This window comes from Engystomops pustulosus, chromosome 2 (assembly GCF_040894005.1).
Source record: "Engystomops pustulosus chromosome 2, aEngPut4.maternal, whole genome shotgun sequence".
Lineage (NCBI taxonomy): Eukaryota > Metazoa > Chordata > Amphibia > Anura > Leptodactylidae > Engystomops > Engystomops pustulosus.
Window position 1 is genome coordinate 153,677,715 of NC_092412.1, and position 24,203 is coordinate 153,701,917.

General features: G+C 39.8%; 1 protein-coding gene across 1 annotated transcript in view; it reads right to left on the bottom strand.

Annotated features, from left to right (window-relative positions):
- Positions 1–4,823: 4,823 nt before the first annotated feature.
- The window catches only part of LOC140118722 (transcription elongation factor A protein 3-like), a 47,665-nt gene continuing 28,285 nt past the window's right edge, over positions 4,824–24,203 (bottom strand). Inside the window, exons 9-17 of the mRNA XM_072136972.1 lie at positions 22,004–22,057; positions 21,301–21,372; positions 21,154–21,219; positions 20,937–21,073; positions 20,202–20,258; positions 17,497–17,651; positions 16,749–16,895; positions 9,108–9,179; positions 4,824–5,290 (exon numbers count right to left, since the gene is read on the bottom strand). Of these exons, the coding sequence (XP_071993073.1) occupies positions 5,282–5,290; positions 9,108–9,179; positions 16,749–16,895; positions 17,497–17,651; positions 20,202–20,258; positions 20,937–21,073; positions 21,154–21,219; positions 21,301–21,372; positions 22,004–22,057 (769 nt within the window). The 3' untranslated portion in view covers positions 4,824–5,281. The remainder of the gene's footprint in view (positions 5,291–9,107; positions 9,180–16,748; positions 16,896–17,496; positions 17,652–20,201; positions 20,259–20,936; positions 21,074–21,153; positions 21,220–21,300; positions 21,373–22,003; positions 22,058–24,203) is intronic.

Genomic DNA, 24,203 nt, shown 5'->3' on the forward strand with positions numbered 1-24,203 from the left:
AAAGTAGGGGGGTCGTCTTATACACCAGGTCGTCTTATACGCCGGAATATACGGTATAAGCTTATATGTAATCAGTTGTTATTTAAAATTTCGCTCCCCTTAGCAGAAAATGCTGTTGACATAAACTGCAATGGAGAGTTAAAATGTTAACGGCCCTTTAATCAGTCTGTTGATTTCCTTTGCGCAGAGCAGTCACAGGACAGAAGATGGCCGCTGGTCACATGTCCACATCACCTGTCCTGCATCGGGGCAGGTAATGTGATCACCACTTAGGCCCCTTCCACACTTGCGTTGCAGATCACACCAGAGTTTGATCAGGGAGCGTTCAGGGTTTGGTCAGTGAAAAACTGACATTTTGCATCAGAGTTCAATCAGTTTTCAGTCAGAGTTTGTTCAGTGTCTCAGTTTTTCATGCACATTTTCAATGCAATTTCAATGCGCTTTTCACGAGTAGGTAATGCGCGTGAAAAGGACTCAGGACTGAGCTCTATCTTTTCTATGGCAATTGATACATGTAAAACGCATTGGACTTACATGTGTCACAGTGCAACGCGTTTTTTATGTATCTCCATAGAATTGTATGGTGTGTTTTTCACACATGTGACTTGCAAAAGTAGAGCATGTTGAGATTTAAACGCGCATTAAAAAACATGCGCGTGCGCGCGTGAAAAATGATGCAAGTCTGAAAAAGCCCATTGATTACAATGTGTCAGAGTGCAATGCAAGTTCTGCACGTCACAGAAAACGCATGTGAAAAACGCAAGTGTGGAAGGGGCCTTAGTCTGTAGTCAATTGGTTGTAGTGCATTTAGTACAGCCAGTGTTGTGATGAGACATCACCTCAGTGAGGCAATGTACAGTGATGTACAGTGATGTACAGAGATGGCAGTTACACATCATTACTATGGTAACAGAGCAGGACAGTCTGTTACATCATCACTGGGAGCAGAGCAAAAGAGGTAGGAGAACTAAAGGATCTTGGGACTTCTAGTTTCCAGTGGCAGCCATCTTGGTGAAAACGCTGCATACTTTAGAGAGGCCATAAAATTTTGTGAATCATAAAATCTAACTATTTAAGCTCCATTTTGTGATTAATGACAATGAGATTTTCTATATTTATTTATTTATATCATCATGTGTTTTTGTATCAGACGTTCATATTCCCAAAATTCCCATTTAAGTCAAATTGCTTACTGTACCCCTTGATTATTTCTGTGAGTGGTGTAGTTTGCAAACTAGAATCACCTTTTTCTAGGTTTTCTATTTCCCCTCAAAGCCTTTAGATCTGTTAGCACATCCTTCTCCATGTTCATTATCATTCCAGTGCCCTCTTGTATTTTCTAGCGTTTAGGATTACATGTTGGGTCAGTCTCATTTCAGGAAACATGGCTTCCTAATCAAAGTGCTGACTTTTCACAATGGCACAAACTGGGCATCGCATACACATGTGGTATACTTCTACACTCAGGAGAAACAGTTTTACACATATTTGGTTTTTTTTCATCTTTTATCCATTTTCACTTACAAAATTTAGGGGTAAAGGTGACTTTTTAGGGATCACTTTTTGGATCATACACCTGTAGGGGCAAATACATATTACACCTTACTAAATTCTACAAAGGGTGTACTTTCCAAAATGGTGTCACTTGTTCGGGTTCTCTTCTGTTTTGGTACCACTAGGCCTCTCCAAATACACATCTAAAAGATTTCAACCAATTTGGCTTCTAAAAGGCTAACATTTCTCTTTCCCTTCTGAGCCCTACTGTGTACCCATACTACATTTTATATGCAAATGTGAGGAAATTCTAGACTCTAGGAGAAATAGCTTAACACATTTTGGGGGTTGGTTACATCTATTATCCCTTGTGGCTTCAAAAATTAGGGGTAAAAGTGCTTTTTATGAAAATGTTTCCTTTTTTGGGGCCTTATTGGCTCATACACCCAGGGGCGCACCTGCCATGAGGCGAGTTGAGAATCTCGTCTCAGGCGGCACGCCTCCTGCTGAACCGAGGGGGCGGCTCCGTGCTCCCACCAGCCGCCCGCACCGTTCTCCGACTTGCGCTCACCAAGGTTCCCTGCGCCAGCCGGCACAGAGCTGCCTGCCCTCCCTTCTGCCGGCCGACACCGGGTTCCCGGCCGACACGCACCGAGCTCCCGTCCGCATGGCCTCTGGCCAGCACCATCCTCCCGCCCGCGCTTTGGCCGCCCACTCCCCCCTGCCTGCCGGAACCAAGCTGCCGGCCGGACATGCTACTGCTCGTCGGCCGTAACCATGCGACCGCCTGCAGGCCACCACCATTCTCCTGCCCGTGCTCCCACCAGGACCGAGCTCCTGACCAGCACGCACCGATCTTCAGGCCGTCCAGCACCGAGCTCCAGTCCACACACTGGCCTGTCCGCTGGCACCATGGGACCGTCTGCTGGCCTGCACCGAGTGCCCGGCCACCGGTCTCCCCCACTGTCAGGACCATAAAGGAAGGTAAAGTAACTTTATCTGTGCTTGCATGTATGTGTTTATGTGTATATATGTGTGTGTATCTGTGTATCTGTGTGTAAATATGTGTATATATATGTATGTGTAAATATGTGTATATATATGTATGTGTAAATATGTGTATATATATGTATGTGTAAATATGTGTATATATATGTATGTGTAAATATGTGTATATATATGTGTATGTGTGTGTATATGTTTATGTATGTGTTTGTGTATATAAGTGCATATGCTGTATGAGTGTTATGTATATTCTGTATATATGTGTGTGTGTATATGTATATTTGCTGTATGTATGTGCAGTGTGTGTTTATGCTGTACATACTGTTTGTATATATGCTGTATTTATATGCAGTATTTGTGATATTTATCAGGACTTCTATTTGTTACTACATGGCGGTACGCCGAATGCATTTTATACTACATGGTGACACCCTGTATGCATTTTATACTACATGGCGGTATGCATTTTATATTACATGGCGGTACGCTGAATGCATTTTTTACTACACGGATGTACGCTGAATGCATTTTTTACTACACGGTGGTACGCCGAATGCATTTTATACTACATTGTGACATGCTGTATGCATTTTATACTACATTGCGGTATGCTGTATGCATTTTATACTACGTGGCGGTACGCTGAATGCATTTTTTACTACATGGCGGTACGCTGAATTTTTTTTTGCTACATGGCGGCATGCTGTATGCATTTTATACTACATGATGGTGCATTGTATGCATTTTATACTCTATGGCGGCACGCTGTATGCATTTTACGGTGTTTTATTTTAACACCAAATCAATATGATGGATCTTGTTCTGACACTCCCAGATATATTACATTACATATATGGGGGGGGGGGCGTCTCTCTATGGCTCGCCTCAGGCAGCAGAAAGGCTTGGTTCACCCCTGCATACACCTGTAGGGGCAACACATATAACAACTTACTAAAAACGCAAAGGGGTATAGTTTCCAAAATGGTGTCACTTGTTGTGATCCTCCGCTGTTTTGGTAAACAAAAACACATGAAAAGTAACTCAGCCTTATTTGTACTCCAAAAACTGAACACTCTTTCCCTTCCAAGCCCTACCCTGTGCCCGTACAACAGTGTACAGGGACAAAATGGGTAGTCGCATACTCTAGAGGAATTGCACCAAACATTGTGAGATCCATTTTACTTTTTGACTGCTTGCAAATGTTTAGTGTTCAATTAATGTATTGTTCAAAAAAAATTACATCTTCGTAACTTCACTTTCATTTACTTTTCACCCTCATGTAACACTCACCAAACTCTCTTCAGGTTGTTTTGAATATTTTGAGTGGTGCAGTTTTTAAAATGGTGTCATTTGGGGAGAGTTCTATTATATAGGCCTTATAAAGTCCCTCTAACTAAATTGGTCGCTCCAAAAATAGGTTTTGACTATTTTCGTGAAAATTTGAAAAATCACACCTAAAGCTATAAGCCTCCTAACATCCTTAAAAAAGGAAAGGATGATGCCAAGCACCATATTTTTTGGACTGTAAGACCAAAAGATTTAGGCTTCCAAAAAGGGAAAAATATATTTGAAACCAATTACAATATCCTTGTTGGTCGCACTAAAGCAGCTCTGCTTCATCCATACATTTACACACACAGCACTGCTTCATCCATACATTTACACACACAGCTTTGCTTTATCCATACATTTGCACACACAGCACTGCTATGCACACACAAACAGAAATAGGAACACTCACCACTGCTGCATACACTACGCACTACTATACACACACACTGACCAGGCGCTACTATACACATAAATGCACACACAGCTCTACTACTCACATATAAGGAACACACTGGGAAGTATTACACACATACAGAACCCTCTCCTCTCTGGGAGATCGGGTGCAGCTATATATCAGGGCATCACCCGATCTCCACTACAGCAGTCAGGAGAGTCTGGCAGTGCTGGATTCTCCTGACCTTCAGTCTATAAGACGCAGGCACTTTTTAGCAAGATTTTTTCTTATAGTCCAAAAAATATGGTAAAAAAAGACGCATGGGAAATTTTAGATATCAAGTTATTGTGGTGATATGACTAACTTTATAAAAAGTAAAAAATTTGGAAAACATAATTTTTTTCCAAATTTTTGGCAAATTTCAGTTTTTTTATAAATAAATACTAAACATACTGCCTTAATTTTTCAGCTAACATGAAGTACAATGTTTCACGATAAAACAATCTCCAAATCCCCACCATAGTTTGTTCAGTTCTCTGCTGGCGCATCACAAATGTCAAAAAAAGGAATTAATAAGTCATTTAATATTTGGATTCAAACACTGAACTTTATTACCAAAGATGTGAAGGCACTAATTGTTTATATCGATTACTATGTCTACAAACGTAGATGGAAAGAAAATGCTGAAATCATAGGGACACATAGACATCTGTCTTCTTACATATCTTGGAGGCTATGAACTTTATTGGAATACACATAAAGATAGAAAAAATCCAGCACTCAGTGTCTGTAACAACAACTATATGATCACATATGTCACAATTTCCATTCAATGACATATTTGAGGGTTCTATACAAGCAATTATCATACTCTTCAATCATTATGACACTCTTCTCTATGAAAACTCTATAAAAGGTAGGCAAGAGACTTGATGATTACAAAGTTAAATATAGGGATTCAAGTGTGACAGAAGGACAGACTTGGAGGAAACCAGTGTTGATCCTGGGTTATTCACAGAGCAGGGAAGATCAATCATTGCTGTGATTAGGAGACAATCAACAAAACTGTAAAACAAAGATAAAGGCATAAAGATTATTCATGGCTATAATGCACTCTGAAAGATTTTTCCATTTAAATGTTTATAAATAATATTCATAGAAGCTTCACATTCAATGTCAGAACCTAATGAGATGAGTGGCAGTACACAGGTGCTGATCATGCCTTCCTGCAGGATCCATCTGTCACAGATCCCTTTAGCGGGCAGTTCCTCCTACTGTGCCAACCACTGACGGATGCCAACTCTTTACTGATGCTATAGGTTCTCGTTATCATAAGATTGCAGGTATTTCATATAATTCTTTAAAAAATGAACTGGAATCTTGACTTAGTATTTTAAAGAGCTTTAACAGCAGCTAATATGTATATAGTAAGGAATAATGGACTTATGGATGAGTAATATTAGAATTCATTGTGGGATTTGGTACAAATACACCCAACCTTTGCCCCTGTGCTTTATATATGGTCACTGAACACATAGCTTCGTGCATAATATTTAGTGGACTGATAAATGGTTTTGCAAGAAAAGGTTTCTGTATGACTTATATTTGTTTCATTTATATTTATGCTCTTTTCATGCCAAAAAGTCAATTCCATCAATGATTGAAAGCCCTCCATTTATGACTATGCATACTGAGAAAGATGTTAGTTCCTGATAGGATAGGAGTATCTAAAAAATAAGTTACACTAAATCCTTTCTCACAAAACTACACTCATTTGTTCAGCTCCTCCTAGTCTACAAAATACAGACTGCACTACACTTACCAGGTGGCTTCCTTTGTGCTTTCCAAATGTCACCTCCCCATGGGCACGGAAAGTATTTAGACCCCCCCTTAGAATTATTCACTCTTTGTTTCATTGCAGCCAATTGGCAAGTTCTTTTTTGCTCGTTTATGTACAATCTGCACCCCATCTAATTTATTAATGGTCATAAGTATACAGAACCTTTGCTGACTATCGAGTAGAAGCAGCTTTTGAGCTAGTACAGCCATAAGTCTTCATGGGAATAATGCAACAAGTTTTTCACACCTGGATTTAGAGATCCTCTGCCATTCTTCCTTGCAGATCTTCTCCAGTTCCCTCAGGTTGGAGGGTGAATGTTGGTGGACTGACATTTTCAAGTCTCTCCAGAGATGTTCAATTGGGTCGTTGTCTTGTTGAAAGATGAACCTTAAAGGGGTTATCCGGGTTTAAAAAATTTTTTTATGGCCGGGCTGGGAAGGGATAGTTAAACATAATAAACATGGACTTACCTCCTCCGGCGCTGCCGATGTCCCGCGCCGCGGTCACTTCGATCCGTGCCCCTGTAAACAAACAGGGGCACGGAAGCCGCGCACAGGGAGCTTCCGGTCCGTGTTGTGGACGGCTCCTCCCATCCGTCCCCATCTCTCAGCGTTGTAAGCGCTGGGAGATGGTGCGCATGGGAGCATCCGGCCGGCCGGAAGCTCCCTGTGCGCCCTTGTACTGAAACCGGCGCACGGAGAAGACGGGCCGCGGCGCGGGACATCGGCAGCACCGGAGGAGGTAAGTCCATGTTTATTATGTTTAAATAGCCCTCCCCAGCCCGGCCATAAAAAAAATTTTAAACCCGGATAACCCCTTTAAGCCAAGTCTGAGGTCCAGAACACTCAGAAAGAGGTTTTCATCCAGGATATCTCTGTACTTGGCAGCATTCATCTTTCATTAAATTGCAAGCAACTTTTCTGTCCCTGCCCCCATAGCATGATGCTGCCACCACCTAGTTTCACTTTTGGGTTGTATCTGGCAGGTGATGAGCAGTGTCTGGTTTTCTCCACACATACAACTTAGAATTAACACCAAAAAGTTTAATCTCGTCTCATCAGACCAGAGAATCTTATTTCTCATAGTCTGTGAGTCTATCATGTGTCTTTTAGCAAACTGTATGCTGGTTTTCACATGTCTTGAACTTAGGAGAGGCTTCCATCAGCACACTCTGCCATAATGCCCTGACTGATAGAGGGCTGCAGTGATAGTTGATTTTCTGGAACTTTCTCCCATCTTTCCACTGCATCTCTAAAACTCTGCCACAGTGATCTTGGGGTTCTTCTTTACCTCTCTCACCAAGGCTCTTCTACCATGATTGGCTTAGTTTGGCTGGACAGCCAGGTCAAGGAAGAGTTGTGGCCGTCCCAAACTACCATTTAAAGATTATGGAGGCCACTGAGCCCTTAGAAACTTTGAGTTCTGTAGGAATTCTTTTGTAACTTTGGCCAGATCTGTGCCTTGCCATAATTCATTCTCTGAGCTCGTTGGGAAGTTCCTTAGACCTCATGATTATCATGTGGTTTGACCTGCACTGTGAGATGTGACCTACATAGGTGTGTGCCTTTCCTAGTCAAGTCCAATCAGTTTAATGAATCACAGTAAGGAGTAAAATTAGCTCAAGGAGGATCAGAAGAAAATGGAGAGAATGTGAGTTAAATATGAGTGTCACAACAAAGGGTGTGAATACATATGCAATATTTAAGTTTTTATTTGAATAAATTAGCAAAAATATCTACATTCCTGTTTTTTCTGTCAAGATGGCGTGAAGAATATACATTAATGAGCAAAAATGAACTTATGATCTTACCAATTGGCTGCAATGAAAAAGAGAGTAAGAAATTTGAATGGGTCTGAATACTTTCCGTACCCACTATATAACACCTGCTTTTTATGTAGTTGTATTAAGCTAATATGGGTGGTTGTGCTTTACGGTGGAAATGTCTAGCCATCAGCCATATGTCCCCAACAGCTGCCAAGTATGACTTTATGGCCCTGCTCAAGTCACTTAAAGGAAATCTACCACCAGAATGAAGGATTATAAGCCATGCACACTAATATGCTGGTGTGTCCCCCCTCTTTCAGGATCTGTTCTTTTTTGAGCATCATAAGCCCTTGCTTTTACGAAAAAAAAAGGTTTTAAAAACTATGCCTGAGGGGCTCCAGGGTTCATTGATGTCTAAGCAATCCAAAAAGGCAACGATCCAGCGCATATAGTTTAGAAATCTTCCAGGTTTTTATTCACTCCCAAGTATATAAAACAACATCACATAAACCATAGCACTACATCCATGCTGTAGACTACAGCTATGGTTTATGTGATGTTGTATTATACACTTGGGAGTCAATAAAAACCTGGAAGATTTCCAAACTATATGCGCTGGATCGTTGCCTTTTTGGATTGCTCTTTGCCAAGCACGCTGGTCACATGGGGATCCGAGCTGCCTGAGTGGAAGTCTCCAAAAGATGTATCTGGGTGAGCATTGCCAACTTTCCATATAAACCTTATTTGAAGACTTTCCATTGATGTATATTGCGCCTAAAGCTCCTCAGGTGCATTTGCATAATTTTTAAACCCTTAAGAAGCTAAAATAGAAGATTCTGATAGAGGGGGCACATGTCAGTATATAAGTGTGCTTGGTTTACAATCCTTCATAGATTTCCTTTAACTGTTATTGATAGCTGGTCCCATGATTCCCTTTAAGTAGCAAGACCACTTCTTAAAGGACCCACCATTCAAGTCTCTGCACAGGTTGCATTGGTCCTGAATTACCCCTTTTTACCATCCATGTAGATAGCTTTCCTGCTTGCTGCAACTTAATTACAGAAAATAAGGAGGCACATTATAAGAGAGCATTTATAAATATGGGGTCTACGTTGGGGGAATAATGAGAGTTAACTGAAAGGAAAAGCATAGATAAATAAGACAGTACTAGAAGTTTGGACAACTAAGTTAGGACCTATAAATATATAACATAATGAAAGATCAGGCACATGAGTAAATACTGAGATGCATACAAAACCTATGGGTAAATAACTCACTTTCCATCGATGTCCACATTCATTGCACAACACAAAAGTAGTCATTGGCTCGTCTGCACTTCGAGTCTGCACCTGTAGCAATAACAGAAGGAGCTGAGAATATTTTACTAAAATTTGTGTTTTACATATTACAGTGAAAGCTATGAACCATGGAGCACCATGCAACAGAATACCAAATCTATGGCTGGCATGGATTTATGCTCGAATTCCATCTGACTGTAGAGAATCTATCCATTTAGTGACCAAAAAAAAAGTATGTTATGTTCTGTGTCTTTTACATATCTGATCCATGTTTACTCAGTGGGGGAGATTGCGATAGTAATATAATAACTAATTGTTCTAAGTGGCGTTGATATTTTTTTTAAATAATCAAATGTAGAGTAAAATGATTGCAACAGCACATATGCTAGGAGGGTAGTGGAGTAACGCTGTGACTATTTTGAAGTTATTTGAAAAAAAATTGCAAATCATAAATTTGGCATTGCACAGTGTTGCACTAGCAGCGGTTCTATGTTTAAGCCACTATTTCCGAGTGGTGGAAAAAAACCCTTGCTATTTTTTTACTCCAAAAAATCACCAACAAAAATTTTTTGCCACTTGCTTATGCCAAAAAAATTAACTGATAAATAAACCCCATTTCTTATACCCCTTAACCCCTTTAAGGTACTTAATAGATAGGGGTTGCTTTCATCTGCCTCACAGATACTGAAGGAAGTAGTTTGTCACATGTGTAAATATTCCTTGATTCAAACTAGTTTAAAGGAAACCTACCATCACGGATTTACCTATTAAGGTAGATCCGGTGGCAGATTCATCTAATTTTATAGTAGGTTAGCCCTTTTTATTGCTAATCCTTTAGAACCCTCTAGCTTTTTAAAAAAATTTTATTACCCTAATATGCAAAATTTCTGAAAGAGGCTAGTGGGGCATGAAGTAGCCAGAGCTGCAGCTACACAACGCCCCAGTAGCCTCTTTCGATCCTCCTACCAAGACATCTTTAGCAAGCAGCTCCTCGTAGCTGTGTGCACTCGTCTGCCAAGCCGTAGTTCTAGTTCAGGCTTCTTCTGAGCTAAGACTGTGCAGCCCCCAGCGCTGCATAGATAAACTAAGCAGAGCAAGGACGAATATGTCCTGGTAGGAGAATAAAAAGAAGCTACTGGGGAGTGGAGTAACCGCTCAGTGTAGCTTCAGCTCCAACTTTTCCATTCCCCAGTAGCCTCTTTCAGAAATTTGCATGTTAGGGTAATAAAAGATTATAAAAGTTACGGGGGTCTAAAGGATTTCCTTTAAACTAGTAGGGAAAAAGGCAAACAGATGGATGATAAATGTAATTTCCGGGACATTCTTAAACATGGCTTGTGCATTGAAGTGTGTGGAATTATTTTATAGTGTTTGCTGCTTCTTTTGCCATGTTCATATTTGATCCTATAATTTTTAATAGACAAGAATTTTGTGTCCTTACAGTAAAACCATGGACTTGATGCAGCAATGATTATTACAGACAGCCTGTGGGTTATATACAATATAGGTACTTTAGGTTTGTACTTAAAGAGAACCTGTCAGGCAAATTAACAATCCAAAACTATCCCTAGTGTCCCTCTACATGTCGGTAAATTTAAACAATCTGGTCCTCAAGTTGTATACAAATTACATCATATGGGTCATTAAGTCATTTTCATATTCAGAAGTCCAGCTTATTCATGAGTGTGAGGTACAGCCCCCCCCCCAGTGCTTGATTGACAGCATGTACAACGATTTGACACTCCTGGTGCTGGCTCCTTTATGTGCTTCCTGGTTCTGGAAGCCACGACCCCTGCAGCCTGTGTGTGTATAAAATACTCCTATACACATGACTGACTGCCTGTATAATGATGTGACACTCCTCGTGCTGGCTCCTCTATGTGCTTCATGGTTCTGGAAGCCACGACCCCTGCAGCCTGTGTGTGTATAAAATACTCCTATACACATGACTGACTGCCTGTATAATGATGTGACACTCCTGGCACTGGCTCCTCTATGTGCTTCCTGGTTCTGGTGTGCACTCCCCCTGCAGCCTGTGTGTGTATAAGGTACTCTTATAAACATGGCTAAATTCTGTAGCAATTGTAACAGCCTGACCTGCTGTTACTCCTATACACTACTTGTGTAGCTGATGCTTGTGTCTCTCACACAGACACTAGCAATGCTTTACTACATACTAGCTGTAGGTCACAGCATTCCCCGGGATAGTAAATAACTGCTCTTAGCTACAACAAAATAGAATGGGTTGAAAAAAATATTTTATATATATCTATAGACTGTCTCTTTCAGTGACTGTCTGCCTGATGGCGGGAATCTCTTTCAGTGGCTGACTGCATCTTGGGGGCAGTCTCTTTCAGTGGTTGTCTGCCTGTCTGGGGCAGTCTTTTTCAATGGATGTTTGTCTGTCGCCGGCAGTCTCTTTCAGTGACTGTCTGAGGGCTCAAATTTCATTTTCCTACAGCTGTTTATAAAATTACAGCTGATCTCTGATTATTTTGCACGGGCAACTGTAACAGTTTTTCCTCAGACATTTCTAATAAATCTCTTCTATATCTGTATCTCTATCCATCTTAGTTCACATATAAGTGTCATATACTCATTGCCTATATTAACCAATCACAGGTCAATGTTAATATTAATGACCTGTGGCAGAACAGCAACTAATCACGGCTCAGCTTCCATCTGCCACAGCAGCAGACAATGGCTCCTGTATATGGTGGTAATAAGTGTATTTTGTGAAGAACGAGGTGAAAATATTTGCTCAAAACCTGATCTATGACATTCCGTGAGTCACAGGCAACAACTGTGCAAAATTTGGTGATTGTAAACATGACTGTACAGATTCCTTTAGCGGACATACATACAGTTAGTGCCAGAAATATTTGGACAGTGACGCAATTTTCACGAGTTGGGCTCTGCATGCCACCACATTGGATTATAAATGAAACCTCTACAACAGAATTCAAGTGCAGATTGTAACGTTTAATTTGAAGGGTTGAACAAAAATATCTGAAAGAAAATGTAGGAATTGTACACATTTCTTTACAAACACTCCACATTTTAGGAGCTCAAAAGTAATTGGACAAATAAACATAACCCAAACTAAATATTTTTATTTTCAATATTTTGTTGAGAATCCTTTGGAGGCAATCACTGCCTCAAGTCTGGAACCCATGGACATCACCAAACGCTGGGTTTCCTCCTTCTTAATGCTTTGCCAGGCCTTTACAGCCGCAGCCTTCAGGTCTTGCTTGTTTGTGGGTCTTTCCGTCTTAAGTCTGGATTTGAGCAAGTGAAATGCATTCCTTAATTGGGTTAAGATCTGGTGATTGACTTGGCCATTGCAGAATGTTCCACTTTTTGTACTCATGAACTCCTGGGTAGCTTTGGCTGTATGCTTGGGGTCATTGTCCATCTGTACTATGAAGCGCCGTCCGATCAACTTTGCAGCATTTGGCTGAATCTGGGCTGAAAGTATACCCCGGTACACTTCAGAATTCATCCGGCTACTCTTGTCTGCTGTTATGTCATCAATAAACACAAGTGACCCAGTGCCATTGAAAGCCATGCATGCCCATGCCATCACGTTGCCTTCACAATGTTTTACAAAGGATGTGGTGGGCCTTGGATCATGTGCCGTTCCCTTTCTTCTCCAAACTTTTTTCTTCCCATCATTCTGGTACAGCTTGATCTTTGTCTCATCTGTCCATAGGAAAAGAATACTTTTCCAGAACTGAGCTGGCTTCTTGAGGTGTTTTTCGGCAAATTTAACTCTGGCCTGTCTATTTTTGGAATTTATGAATGGTTTGCATCTAGATGTGAACCCTTTGTATTTACTTTCATGGAGTCTTCTCTTTACTGTTGACTTAGAGACAGATACACCTACTTCCCTGAGAGTGTTCTGGACTTCAGTTGATGTTGTGAACGGGTTCTTCTTCACCAAAGAAAGTATGCGGCGATCATCCACCACTGTTGTCATCCGTGGACGCCCAGGCCTTTTTGAGTTCCCAAGCTCACCAGTCAATTCCTTTTTTCTCAGAATGTACCCGACTGTTGATTTTGCTACTCCAAGCATGTCTGCTATCTCTCTGATGGATTTTTTCTTTTTTTTCAGCCTCAGGATGTTCTGCTTCACCTCAATTGAGAGTTCCTTTGACCGCATGTTGTCTGTTCACAGCAATGGGCGCCGCCATCTTACCTGGGATCGCCGCTCCCCGTGACGTCATCGGGGGGAGAGATCCATCTCCATGGTAGCCTCGGGTCTTCCGAAGACCCGCGGCTATTTCGTTTTAACCCCTTCATTACAATGTGCTGATAGCACATTGCAATGAATGAGGAGGAAAATCCCCATATACTGCCATACAGTAGTATGGCAGTATATGATAGGATCGATCAGACAACCTAGGGTTAAAGTACCCTAGGGAGTCTGAAAAATAGTATAAATAAAAATAAAAAAAAGTTTAAAAAAAAAATTATAATAAAAAAACCAAAAATTTCAAATCACCCCCCTTTCCCTAAAACTGACATAAATATAAATACAGGCGGTCCCCTACTTAAGGACACCCGACTTACAGACAACCCATAGTTACACTTGTTGTCTAGGAGTCGTACCGCACACCAGTGGTGTAGTCACTTCAGGTGCTCTGGATAGGGTCCCAATCCCATATAGAAATAAATCATGGAATCCAGTCACACTGGTTTTGGTTGCTTACAGTAGTTTTATTTTACTATTGCAAAAATTGTGTGTAACGTTTCGGTCAGTCCCTGACCTTCATCGGACACATTTGGAATAGGAAAGAATGTTTGTTGCTGCTGTGCAGGCTGGTGGCGCTGAGGAAATTGGCGGACGAACCGCTCTGTGTGGGGAAGGCGCAAACCCATAGTTACAGACGGACCCCTCTGCCCCTTGTGACCTCTGGTGAAGCTCTCTGGATGCTTTACTATAGTCCCAGACTGCAATAATCAGCTGTGAGGTGTCTGTAATGAAGCTTTATTGATAATTCTTGGTCCAATTACACCAAAAATTTTGAAACTCCAATTGTCACTGGGGCAAAAGAAAAAAAAATTGTCTAAAACTTCCATTATAAAATATACAGTTTCGACTTACATACAAATTCAACTTAAGAACAAACCTCCAGACCCTATCTTGTATGTAACCCGGGGACTGCCTGTAAACAGTAAAAATCATAAACACATCAGGTATCGACGCGTCCGAAAATGCCCGATCTATCAAAATATGATAACGGTTTTTCAATGCGTTTAACCCCGTAACCGAAAATAGCGCCCAAAGTCGAAAATGGCACTTTTTTGCCATTTTGAAAAATATAAAAAAATCTATAAAAAGTGATCAAAAGGTCGTACAGTCCTAAAAATGATATCATTGAAAATATTATCAAATTTCGCAAAAAATGACACCACCCACAGCTCCGTACACCAAAGTATAAAAAAGTTATTAGCGCCAGAATTTGGCAAAATCAAAAAAATAATTTTTGTACAGTAGGTTTTCATTTTTGTAAATGTATGAAAACATTATAAAACCAATACAAATTTGGTATCCCCTTAATCGTACCGACCCAAAGAATAAAGTAGACATGTCATTTGGGGCGCTCAGTGAAAGACGTAATATCCAAGCCCACAAGAAAATGGCGCAAATGCGTTTTTTCACCATTTTCATTGCATTTGGAATTTTTTTTTCCGCTTCTGAGTACATGGCATGGAATATTTAATAAAATAAAAATTAAGGTACACTGTGGTAACATTTACAGTAAAATGGACGATGGTAATGTTGTTGTATGCCTTATGTTTATGAGCGACAGTTTTCCTGCTATATACCTGCATGTCATAAGAATTTAAATTAAAAAAAGGACCATGTTAAATTAAAATCAGTTTTTTTTTAAATTTTTACCGGTGTTTTGTATGCGTTGGAAAAGGGGAAGTCTTATACAGCGAATATATCTTAAACTCTATATTTTAAACAGGAAAGTAGCGGGGTCGTCTTATACACCAGGTCGTCTTATACGCCGGAATATACGGTAATTGTATTTCTGAACATGTTTTTGTAAACAGCTAAAATAACAAAACGTGTGTCACTGTCCAAATATTTCTGGCCCTAACTGTACATACACACACACATACATTCAGGTTTATATATTAGATTGAGCAGAGGGAGGAAAGGAAAGAGGTAACAGGGGTGACATCACTGCCTTTCTCCATGTGCCCTGGCTCATTTACATAATAAAGAAAAGATGATGATAAAGATTAATGCATGAATTAACTAGATAAAGGCTGGGATGGAATCCTTGTTAGCTGCTCCAACAGGTAGTGGTGACAGAATTATTTACAGAGACCTGATAACAGATGTCCTTGAATTTGAATGTAAATCGGAACAGGTACCGTATATACCGGCGTATAAGACGACTTTTGAAGACAGAAAAATCTTCTGTCTTCTCTGGGGTCGTCTTATACGCCGGTAATCGTCTTATACGGCGGGTCCCGGTGCATGGAGAGGGCTCACGGGCTGAGCCCTCTCCATAGCTGGTAAGTCTTCGCTGCAGGTCGGGGCCACCGGAGGGTGAGTATATAAGTTTATTATTTTCTATTAATGCCGGGCTGGCTGGGGCTGGGGCTGGCTGGGGGCAGTGCTGTATACTACTGGGCGCAGGCTGTATACTACTGGGGGCAGTGCTGTATACTACTGGGGGCTGTGCTGTATACTACTGGGGGCTGTGCTGTATACTACTGGTGGCTGTGCTGTATACTACTGGGGGCTGTGCTGTATACTACTGGGGGCTGTGCTGTAATGGTAATGTTGTTGTTGTATGCCTTATGTTTATGAGCGACAGTTTTCCTGCTATATACCTGCATGTCATAAGAATTTACATTAAAAAAAAGGACCATGTTAAATTCAAATGTTTTTTTTTTTAATTTTTACCGGTGTTTTGTATGTGTTGGAAAAGGGGTAGTCTTATACGGCGAATATATCTTAAACTCTATATTTTAAACAGGAAAGTAGGGGGTCGTCTTATACACCAGGTCGTCTTATACGCCGGAATATACAGTATATTCTTTAGTTGTAACTCCAGAAAATATGTTTTTTTGTCCTTGCCACAACTGGATTTTAAAAATGTTGTTCTGTCATAGAAATAAGTATTGTCAATAAAACTTCATTACACCTTACAGCTGATCATTGCATCTAGGGACTAATGAATTTAGAAAGCTTTACCAGAGATCACAGTGCAGTGGGCAGAGCGGTCCATCTATGTATATTTCATATACAGATTTATACCAGACAAACTATTTATTCATCAGAAGAAAAAGATGAGTTAATGTATTGGGAAAGACAAAATAAAAGAAGAAATCTATTGAAAAATGTTGTCAGAGCCATTGGAGATATTGAGCCATCACAGAATTTGTGCTAAAATCTGTACCATTGTCTGAGGTTATAATAATTTACTCTGCGAGCCATGAACTTTTTACAACGGCTTGCATTAGTATGATATTACAATTTAGAAAATGTGCCCAAACATCAAACATAAACCATGCAGATAGTGAATGAGAATTAGGTTTGCATTTAACTTTCTTTTAATCACTAAATATTTATTTACTACACCTGTCACTTGCCTGGTTATATGTGCAGTTCTTCTTCTTACACTTATCACACTGTAATAAGTCTGTCTGAGTACCCCCAGTCTTTGCCATCTGGTGTTCTCTGATAGCTTCTTGTGTCAGTGTGTTTCTAAGTTCCTTTAGCTCATCACTTGCCATTTCCTGTTATACATAAAAAGAGTAAGAAATTACAGTTTAATTTTGAAGAAAAAAATGCCTTGGGCAATTTTCAAAATTATGTAACGTTCCTGTTATTAAAGAAGCCATAACAAACATAACAGATCATTTAGATCCTAACAGATACTGATGGGTCCCATTTACTTAAGATAATAAGGTCTGTCAGGTTCCTATTTCTATGGGAAAGACTAGCATAGCAGACTACATATTCTGGGCATCAGTGAGCAATGGAAACCTGATATAACAAGCCTTAACAGCATGAACACAATAGCATATTTATTAAGACTGGCATTTCATACACCAGTCTTAAACTGAAGAGCTTCTGAGTGAATGTGCCAAATGTGCTACAGGCTACAGAAGATTAGTGGCATTAATTCCCTCTCTGTACAAAACACCAATTCTATACAGCTACAAAGATGAACCCCAAACTTGCAGTCAAATTTCCCTTAAATTTTTCGCTGTTCCATGAATGTGCCAGGACTTTACCACTTGCAAGCAGTAAACAGAAACTGCCAATAATTGACAAAAGTGTGTTAAAGAAATGCATATATAGATCTTTTTGTCTCGGTAAATATGATGAGGTCACCTCAGCTGACATTGTTGCTATATTCTGGGGTGATACCACAGCACAGAGCACATTACGTCTAAGATTTGGATTCTTCGGATCCTTCAGATTACTAATTCGACTCCTGATCCTGTTTCTGTACTTCATATCTGTGGCTTTCATTTCTTTGTATATGCGTATGAATGTTAAGGAATAGAACATATGGATTATATGTAGAATACAAAATAAATTAAATAGCCTGCATTGTGTTCAGACTACATAGACTAGTATAAGATCATCACATTTATGGTTTTATCTTAATTTTTTAGTACAGCTGTAGCACTTATATAAGTTTGTGAGACCTTATTGCAAAGCCAGCGCTGCCAAGTATATCCATCCTTAAAGGAAATCTACCATCAAAATCAAGTATGATAAACCAGAGACACTTACTCATCCAGGTGATCCATGCATCATGATTGTCGTAATCTTCTTATATTTCTATAGGCTTTTACACTGTGGGAAAACACCCCCCTTGGCACTTCCCCCTCCCTTTGCCTGCTGTAATCCCACAAAGCAGCCCCCTCAGAACTCACCACATGCTGCTGGCAGTAAACCAGGTTATATGAAATTAAGTTGTATAAAGTGATGAAATGATTCAGAATGCTGACAAAATCAGCATTGCATAGGCTATTGGAACATGTCACTAGCTACAAATGACACACCTGGTGACAGATTCAATTTAAAGTCTATGGAAACTTTTGTGCAAGAGTAATCAATAAATACACATGGTACTAAACTCCTGTTTTAATATAAGATCCACTGGGCTTTTCTTGACATGCATTTATAAATCAGTGGGGGAATTTATTAAGACTGGAGCCTGAACGAAATCTATGCCAGGTCCTGTATGGCATAGATTTTAGCTATAGCCTGCCACAGTATCTTGGCACGGGCTATAGTACATTTATTATCCTGTGCCCTGCACTGCATACTTTTCAAAAAGAGTGGCAAAAGGAAGAAACGTTTGCAATTTCCTGATTTCTCCCAGTTACCCCCATTATTTCCAAATTGCAGCTTCTGCTACACTGACAATTCTGGCATTGGGCCATTCTCTAGCACTGGTCACATGTTTTCTCCTGTCTGTTTAAGGCTACATTCACATGGACTTTTGAAAGCAGCCGTATCCGTACTGTTTTTTTTTTTACGGGTTACATATGGCCACATTCATTTCAATGGACAATATGTCTGACCATTTATATTGCCGTTGTAAACTCCGTTCTGTGCCGTACCGTATAATAGCCGTATAAAAATATAGAGCATGTCCTATTTTCTCCCGTATTTCAGTTCCATATGCCCTAGAAGTCTATGGGTACGTATAAAATACGGGTTACATACGTGCTGCATCATGATGAAAAAAGTCACGTATATATGGGCTCATATGTAGCCTAAATGTTACACATGGAGGTAGAGGGGGTGTGGCTGAATGAGGGAAGCAGCAGGACTTGCCATATCAGACTGAGAGGTTTCTTGTAAAATGGAAGGGGAGAGACATGGCAAATACAAATAAGCAGCAGGAGTTGCTAGAACTTGTACAGAGGCATGCGCATGTGGATTTGAGGGAGTGGACCATCTGAATCTTTCTCATACAGATTTTAGAGAAAAAGGAACATATGAGATGTGGGGTATATAGCCATAGATGAAATCTGTCTGACATAATAATAATAAAAATAATAATAATAACAGAAATGTATTTGTCCCCAGAGGGGACAAAGAAAGATGGGACATTTTAAATAAGGTTCTCTTTAATGGGTTAAAACTACATTTTTCAAATTAAATTCTTTTGACAACTTGAGCTCAAGTTACTAATCCTAAAGGGAATAGATTTTTGTAATATTCAGCAAAAAGGTGGTTAATTCAATTCTAATACTAATAACTTTTAAAGGAAAGTGCAGGAACAAGCTTTTACGCAATTATACTCAAACTGTACATCACCATGAGAACATATTCTTTAGAATTATTTTCCTTCTACAGTTCTTGTGGAGGCATATTTGATTTTAATCAAGGGCAGGCAATTTTTAATGTCAGATAGAAAGTGTCTGCTCCAGGTAATTAATCTTCAGCTCACTTTCTCTTTACATAACTTATTCAGAAGTTATCTTACTCTTATGAAACTCACGGCTCCCTGCTTTTTATTTTCTGATGTGTAGAGGTTGAGTAAAACTGCCATATTTTGTTAATTTTATAAGGACCAGAAGCCAAATAGAAGAAAAACATGTCCTGCAGCTCCTTATGACAAAGAATGTGGTATCTTGCTGAACTTTCTATAGATTTTTTTGGAGTAAACCAACATTGATCGAAAAAGGTTGACTTTTGATATATTCTGTATTTTGGAAAATTATTTTAGAGGAGAACATAGTAATGTGCTTTTTTTCCGTTCTTGTGTGTGTGCTTTTGGTTGTGCTCCACAATGATGTGTATCCAGATGACCTGTTTTTTTCTTATGTCTCAAGGTAGGTGTTACTGTCTTTCCCATAAGATCATAAAAAGGAAGAGGAGCTGGAATTCATTTTGAGACTGCCTTTGACCTTGATGTTTGTAATTTACAGCTGTCTGACAAAAGAAATGGAACACATTAAAGTCATCTGTGGATATACATCCACTCCTTATTGGAAGGGCGTGATGGAAAAACAGAAAAGTTAAACTAGCCTTAAACAATGATGAATGTCATTAAGAATGTATAAAAAGGATATATTCTTCTATTTCCCATGCAATTTTCTCACAGTTAGCACCAAAGGTTTTATAGTCATCTGAAAAACAGGTTTAGCATGTGAATACTGTCTACTTTTTTTTAAGTTATGGACACTGTATACTGTATAAAGTATTTTGGTACATAAGGAAATTTTTTAATGGTTAAATTTTCAGAAAACAAGGTTTTAGGATATATTTGTATTCCATTCTGATTTCATGTCGCTAAAAAGATTGCCTGTTAAAGAAAAAGCACCAAAACAAAACTCCTACTACTGTAACCCAATACAGTTATAATTATAATGTTTAGAATGCAGTCTGTGCAAGAAGCAATATGATTGTTGAATATAAAGCCCATTGGGGGGCTATATTTAAAAGATAGAAAGAATGGAATTTTAAATTATTTTTTATATTAAAATCACATATTAATAAAATATTCATGGCTACATTAATTAGTGTCTAGACAACAATATTGTCTATTATTAGATAATAAATAACACAGACCCCAATGTAGTCAGTCAGGTGTTTGGGCACTGTTGGTGTTCCTTATTGCACACCTTTCTGTTTTTTAAATTATCTTCTGTTATGATGAAGCAGATGATAGAAGTCTCCAAGTATGAACATAGTCTTAGCCTTTTTAAAATCATTGGTAATCTTTTCTGTACTGGATATGGTTGATTTTAATCTACAAGAAGGATTCTATTAAAACCTGCAAAGATCAAGTCAAGCTGTTGCCTTACCATCAGTCTTCAGAGCAGATGCTATCATCTCTACACACTTGTCTCTTACAGAATCCCCAGTTACATAAGAAGGTGGTAGAGTAACAGAGTAAGAAGGACTGCTACAAGTGGGAGAACATGCCATTTGAGAACCAGGTCTAGGAGAATACCAAAGTGTTACTTAAATGAGAAATACTACAATACAAAATGAACTTTTTGTGATTTTTGTTAAAGTCACCTTTCCTCTCTGGTGTTTGTAGATCCATTGCTACTTGATGAACTTGGAGAAGATATGGAGAGTCTCCTGTACAGAGGAGGATGTAGAGTAAAAGGCAAAACCTTAGAAAAATGTCTATTATTTACTTAGTTAACATAATAGGTTTACCTTTCCTCTTTGTGGTTACTGGAACTTTTGGAAACAGATGATGATGGAAGTGAATTGTTCAAAGAGAGTCGTCTATGTAAAACATAGAAATCAGTAATAAACAATTTGTAAATTTTTATTGTCTTAAAATAAGACCATGCAACCTAACACAAAGGGGCATATTTATCATGAGGCAGGCTCTTTGTGATAGTTTTATGTTTGCCTTTGGAGCTCCGCTGCTTTTCGGATCTCCCTGCGTTTTTTAAAAAATAATCGCAAATTAATTGCGAGTAAAATAATTGCAACAGCACATACACCAGGAGGGGAGTGAAGTGACCTAGTGACTTTTTTGGAATTATTTTTAAAAAATCGCAAATCATAAATCTGGCTTTACACGGCATTACACTAGCAATGATTTTATGTTAAAGCCATTATTTCTGAGTGGCGGGAAAATACCTTTAAATTTTTTTTCCACTTTTTTACGCCAAAACGTCAGTGATAAATCTCCCCCAAAGTCCCCAGTTAAGTCTGTAGGTGCTCCATGTGCTATCATGTTGCAACTTCATATTGAATTATTCAATGAATGAGGAGAATGTGACATCTAATGCTGAATAAAACTGGAGGCATAAATGTTATACTATGGTCTCATAGAGTGACTCAAGAGTTGCACGGGTTGTCATAATACACTACACCCATGTGAATAAAGACTTACACCAAGTCTTACCTTTCTAGCTTCCTAGACATATGAGATGAAGAATGAACATCTGTTGAATGACTTCTGAAAAGAGAATATCAATGTGAATGTCATTGTTTTTTTTTAATTTATAGGAATGATTGTATATATTGTAATAAATTACTAAAGAAATACATCTTTTTAGGGAGTGACAACACGGTTATCATGGAGCGAAGATGGAAAAATAAAATATATGTGCTGAAAGGTCCTTCAAAGGTCTTAAAAGGTCTTTACAAATACAATTTCTGTTCTCCCAATCAATTGGATCAATCTAATGCACAATTTAAAACCCATCTCCATCTTATTAAAAATTCAGTAGCTGGAGTAGCATCTTAAGTTAAAGTTCACAGGGCTTTTGATATGCTGTATGGTGTGTACCAGAATACATTCATTATGTGACGACCCTTCCTAGTAAGTAACTTGCTGTATCAAATATGCCATCAGACTATGCTGCCCTTTTTCTGTTACTCCTGAAGATATGGAAACAGTATAGCTCTCTTCTGCTACACTGTTTTCACAATGCCAATTTACCTCTGTGGGAGTTATGGATACAGCGTAGGACTGCATTCAGCTGTCTACACCAGTGATTTTCAACCTTTTTTGAGCCGCGGCACACTTTTTATACTTGGAAAATCCTGGGGCACACCACCAACCAAAATAGCACAAAATGACACTAAAACAGTCATAAAAGGCCTCCCTTTACTACTAAAAAACCCCTAGCGGCCTCCCTTTACTAATAAAAAGCCCCTAGCAGCCTCCCTTTACTAATAAAAAGCCCCTAGCTGCCTCCCTTTACTAATAAAAAGCCCCTAGCTGCCTCCCTTTACTAATAAAAAGCCCCTAGCTGCCTCCCTTTACTAATAAAAAGCCCCTAGCTGCCTCCCTTTACTAATAAAAAGCCCCTAGCTGCCTCCCTTTACTGATAAAAAGCCCCTAGCTGCCTCCCTTTACTAATAAAAAGCCCCTAGCTGCCTCCCTTTACTAATAAAAAGCCCCTAGCTGCCTCCCTTTACTAATAAAAAGCCCCTAACTGCCTCCCTTTACTAATAAAAAGGCCCTAGCTGCCTCCCTTTACTAATAAAAAGACCCTAGCTGCCTCCCTTTACTAATTAAAAGACCCTAGCTGCCTCCCTTTACAAATTAAGAGCCCGTAGCAGCCTCCCTTTACAAATTAAGAGCCCGTAGCGGCCTCCCTTTACAAATTAAGAGCCCGTAGCGGCCTCTCTTTACTAGTTAAAAGGCCCTAGAGCCCCCCCTTCACTAATTAAAAGGCCCTAGAGCCCCCCTTTACTAATTAAAAGGCCCTAGAGGCCCCCCTTTACTAATTAAAAGGCCCTAGAGGCCCCCCTTTACTAATTAAAAGGCCCTAGAGGCCCCCCCTTTACTAATTAAAAGGCCCTAGAGGCCTCCCTTTACTAATTAAAAGGCCCTAGAGGCCCCCCTTAACAAATAAAAAGCCCAAGCCTACCTTTACTAATAAAAAAAAGACCCTAGCTGCCTTCCCTATACAAATAATAACCCTATATACTTACCCTTGATGTCTTATTCCGCGTACCTTCACTCCTAATGGCGATCCGCTCACCTTCTGCAGCTCCTGCACCGCGCGCCTCTGGTCACGTGACTGACGCAACCTGACGTCAGGTCGCGTCAGTCACGTGACATGGGCCGCGCGGTACAGGAGCTGCAGAAGATGGGCGGATCGCCGACGCGGGGCTTGGAGGTAAGTATGGGGCAGAAATACGGGGGCGCGGCGGCAGCTCGACACCAGGGCAGCTTAGTTCGCGGAACTTTCCCCCGCGGCACACTCAACCTTGTGTCGCGGCACACTAGTGTGCCGCGGCACACAGGTTGAAAATCACTGGTCTACACTACTCCCGACCTGGTGAATGATAAAAGCAACACTATATTATCATTTCAGTTATGTATAGCCCTGACGAGATCACCCTTAAAGAAAATCTATCACTTTATCAATGTAACAAACTCCTACAAATACTCACATGTCCTCCTCTTCATCTTGACACACCTAGAAAAGACACTTACAAAAAGCATTCCGGAGCACAGGAGTGTGAAGTGCGGCACTCCATGCTGTAAATTATGCACGCCTCTTGCACCTCCCTCTCCCATGACATCATATGAGATAGATGCCTCCCTCTCCCATAGTGGAGAGGGAGGTGACATCAAGCAGGGGCCG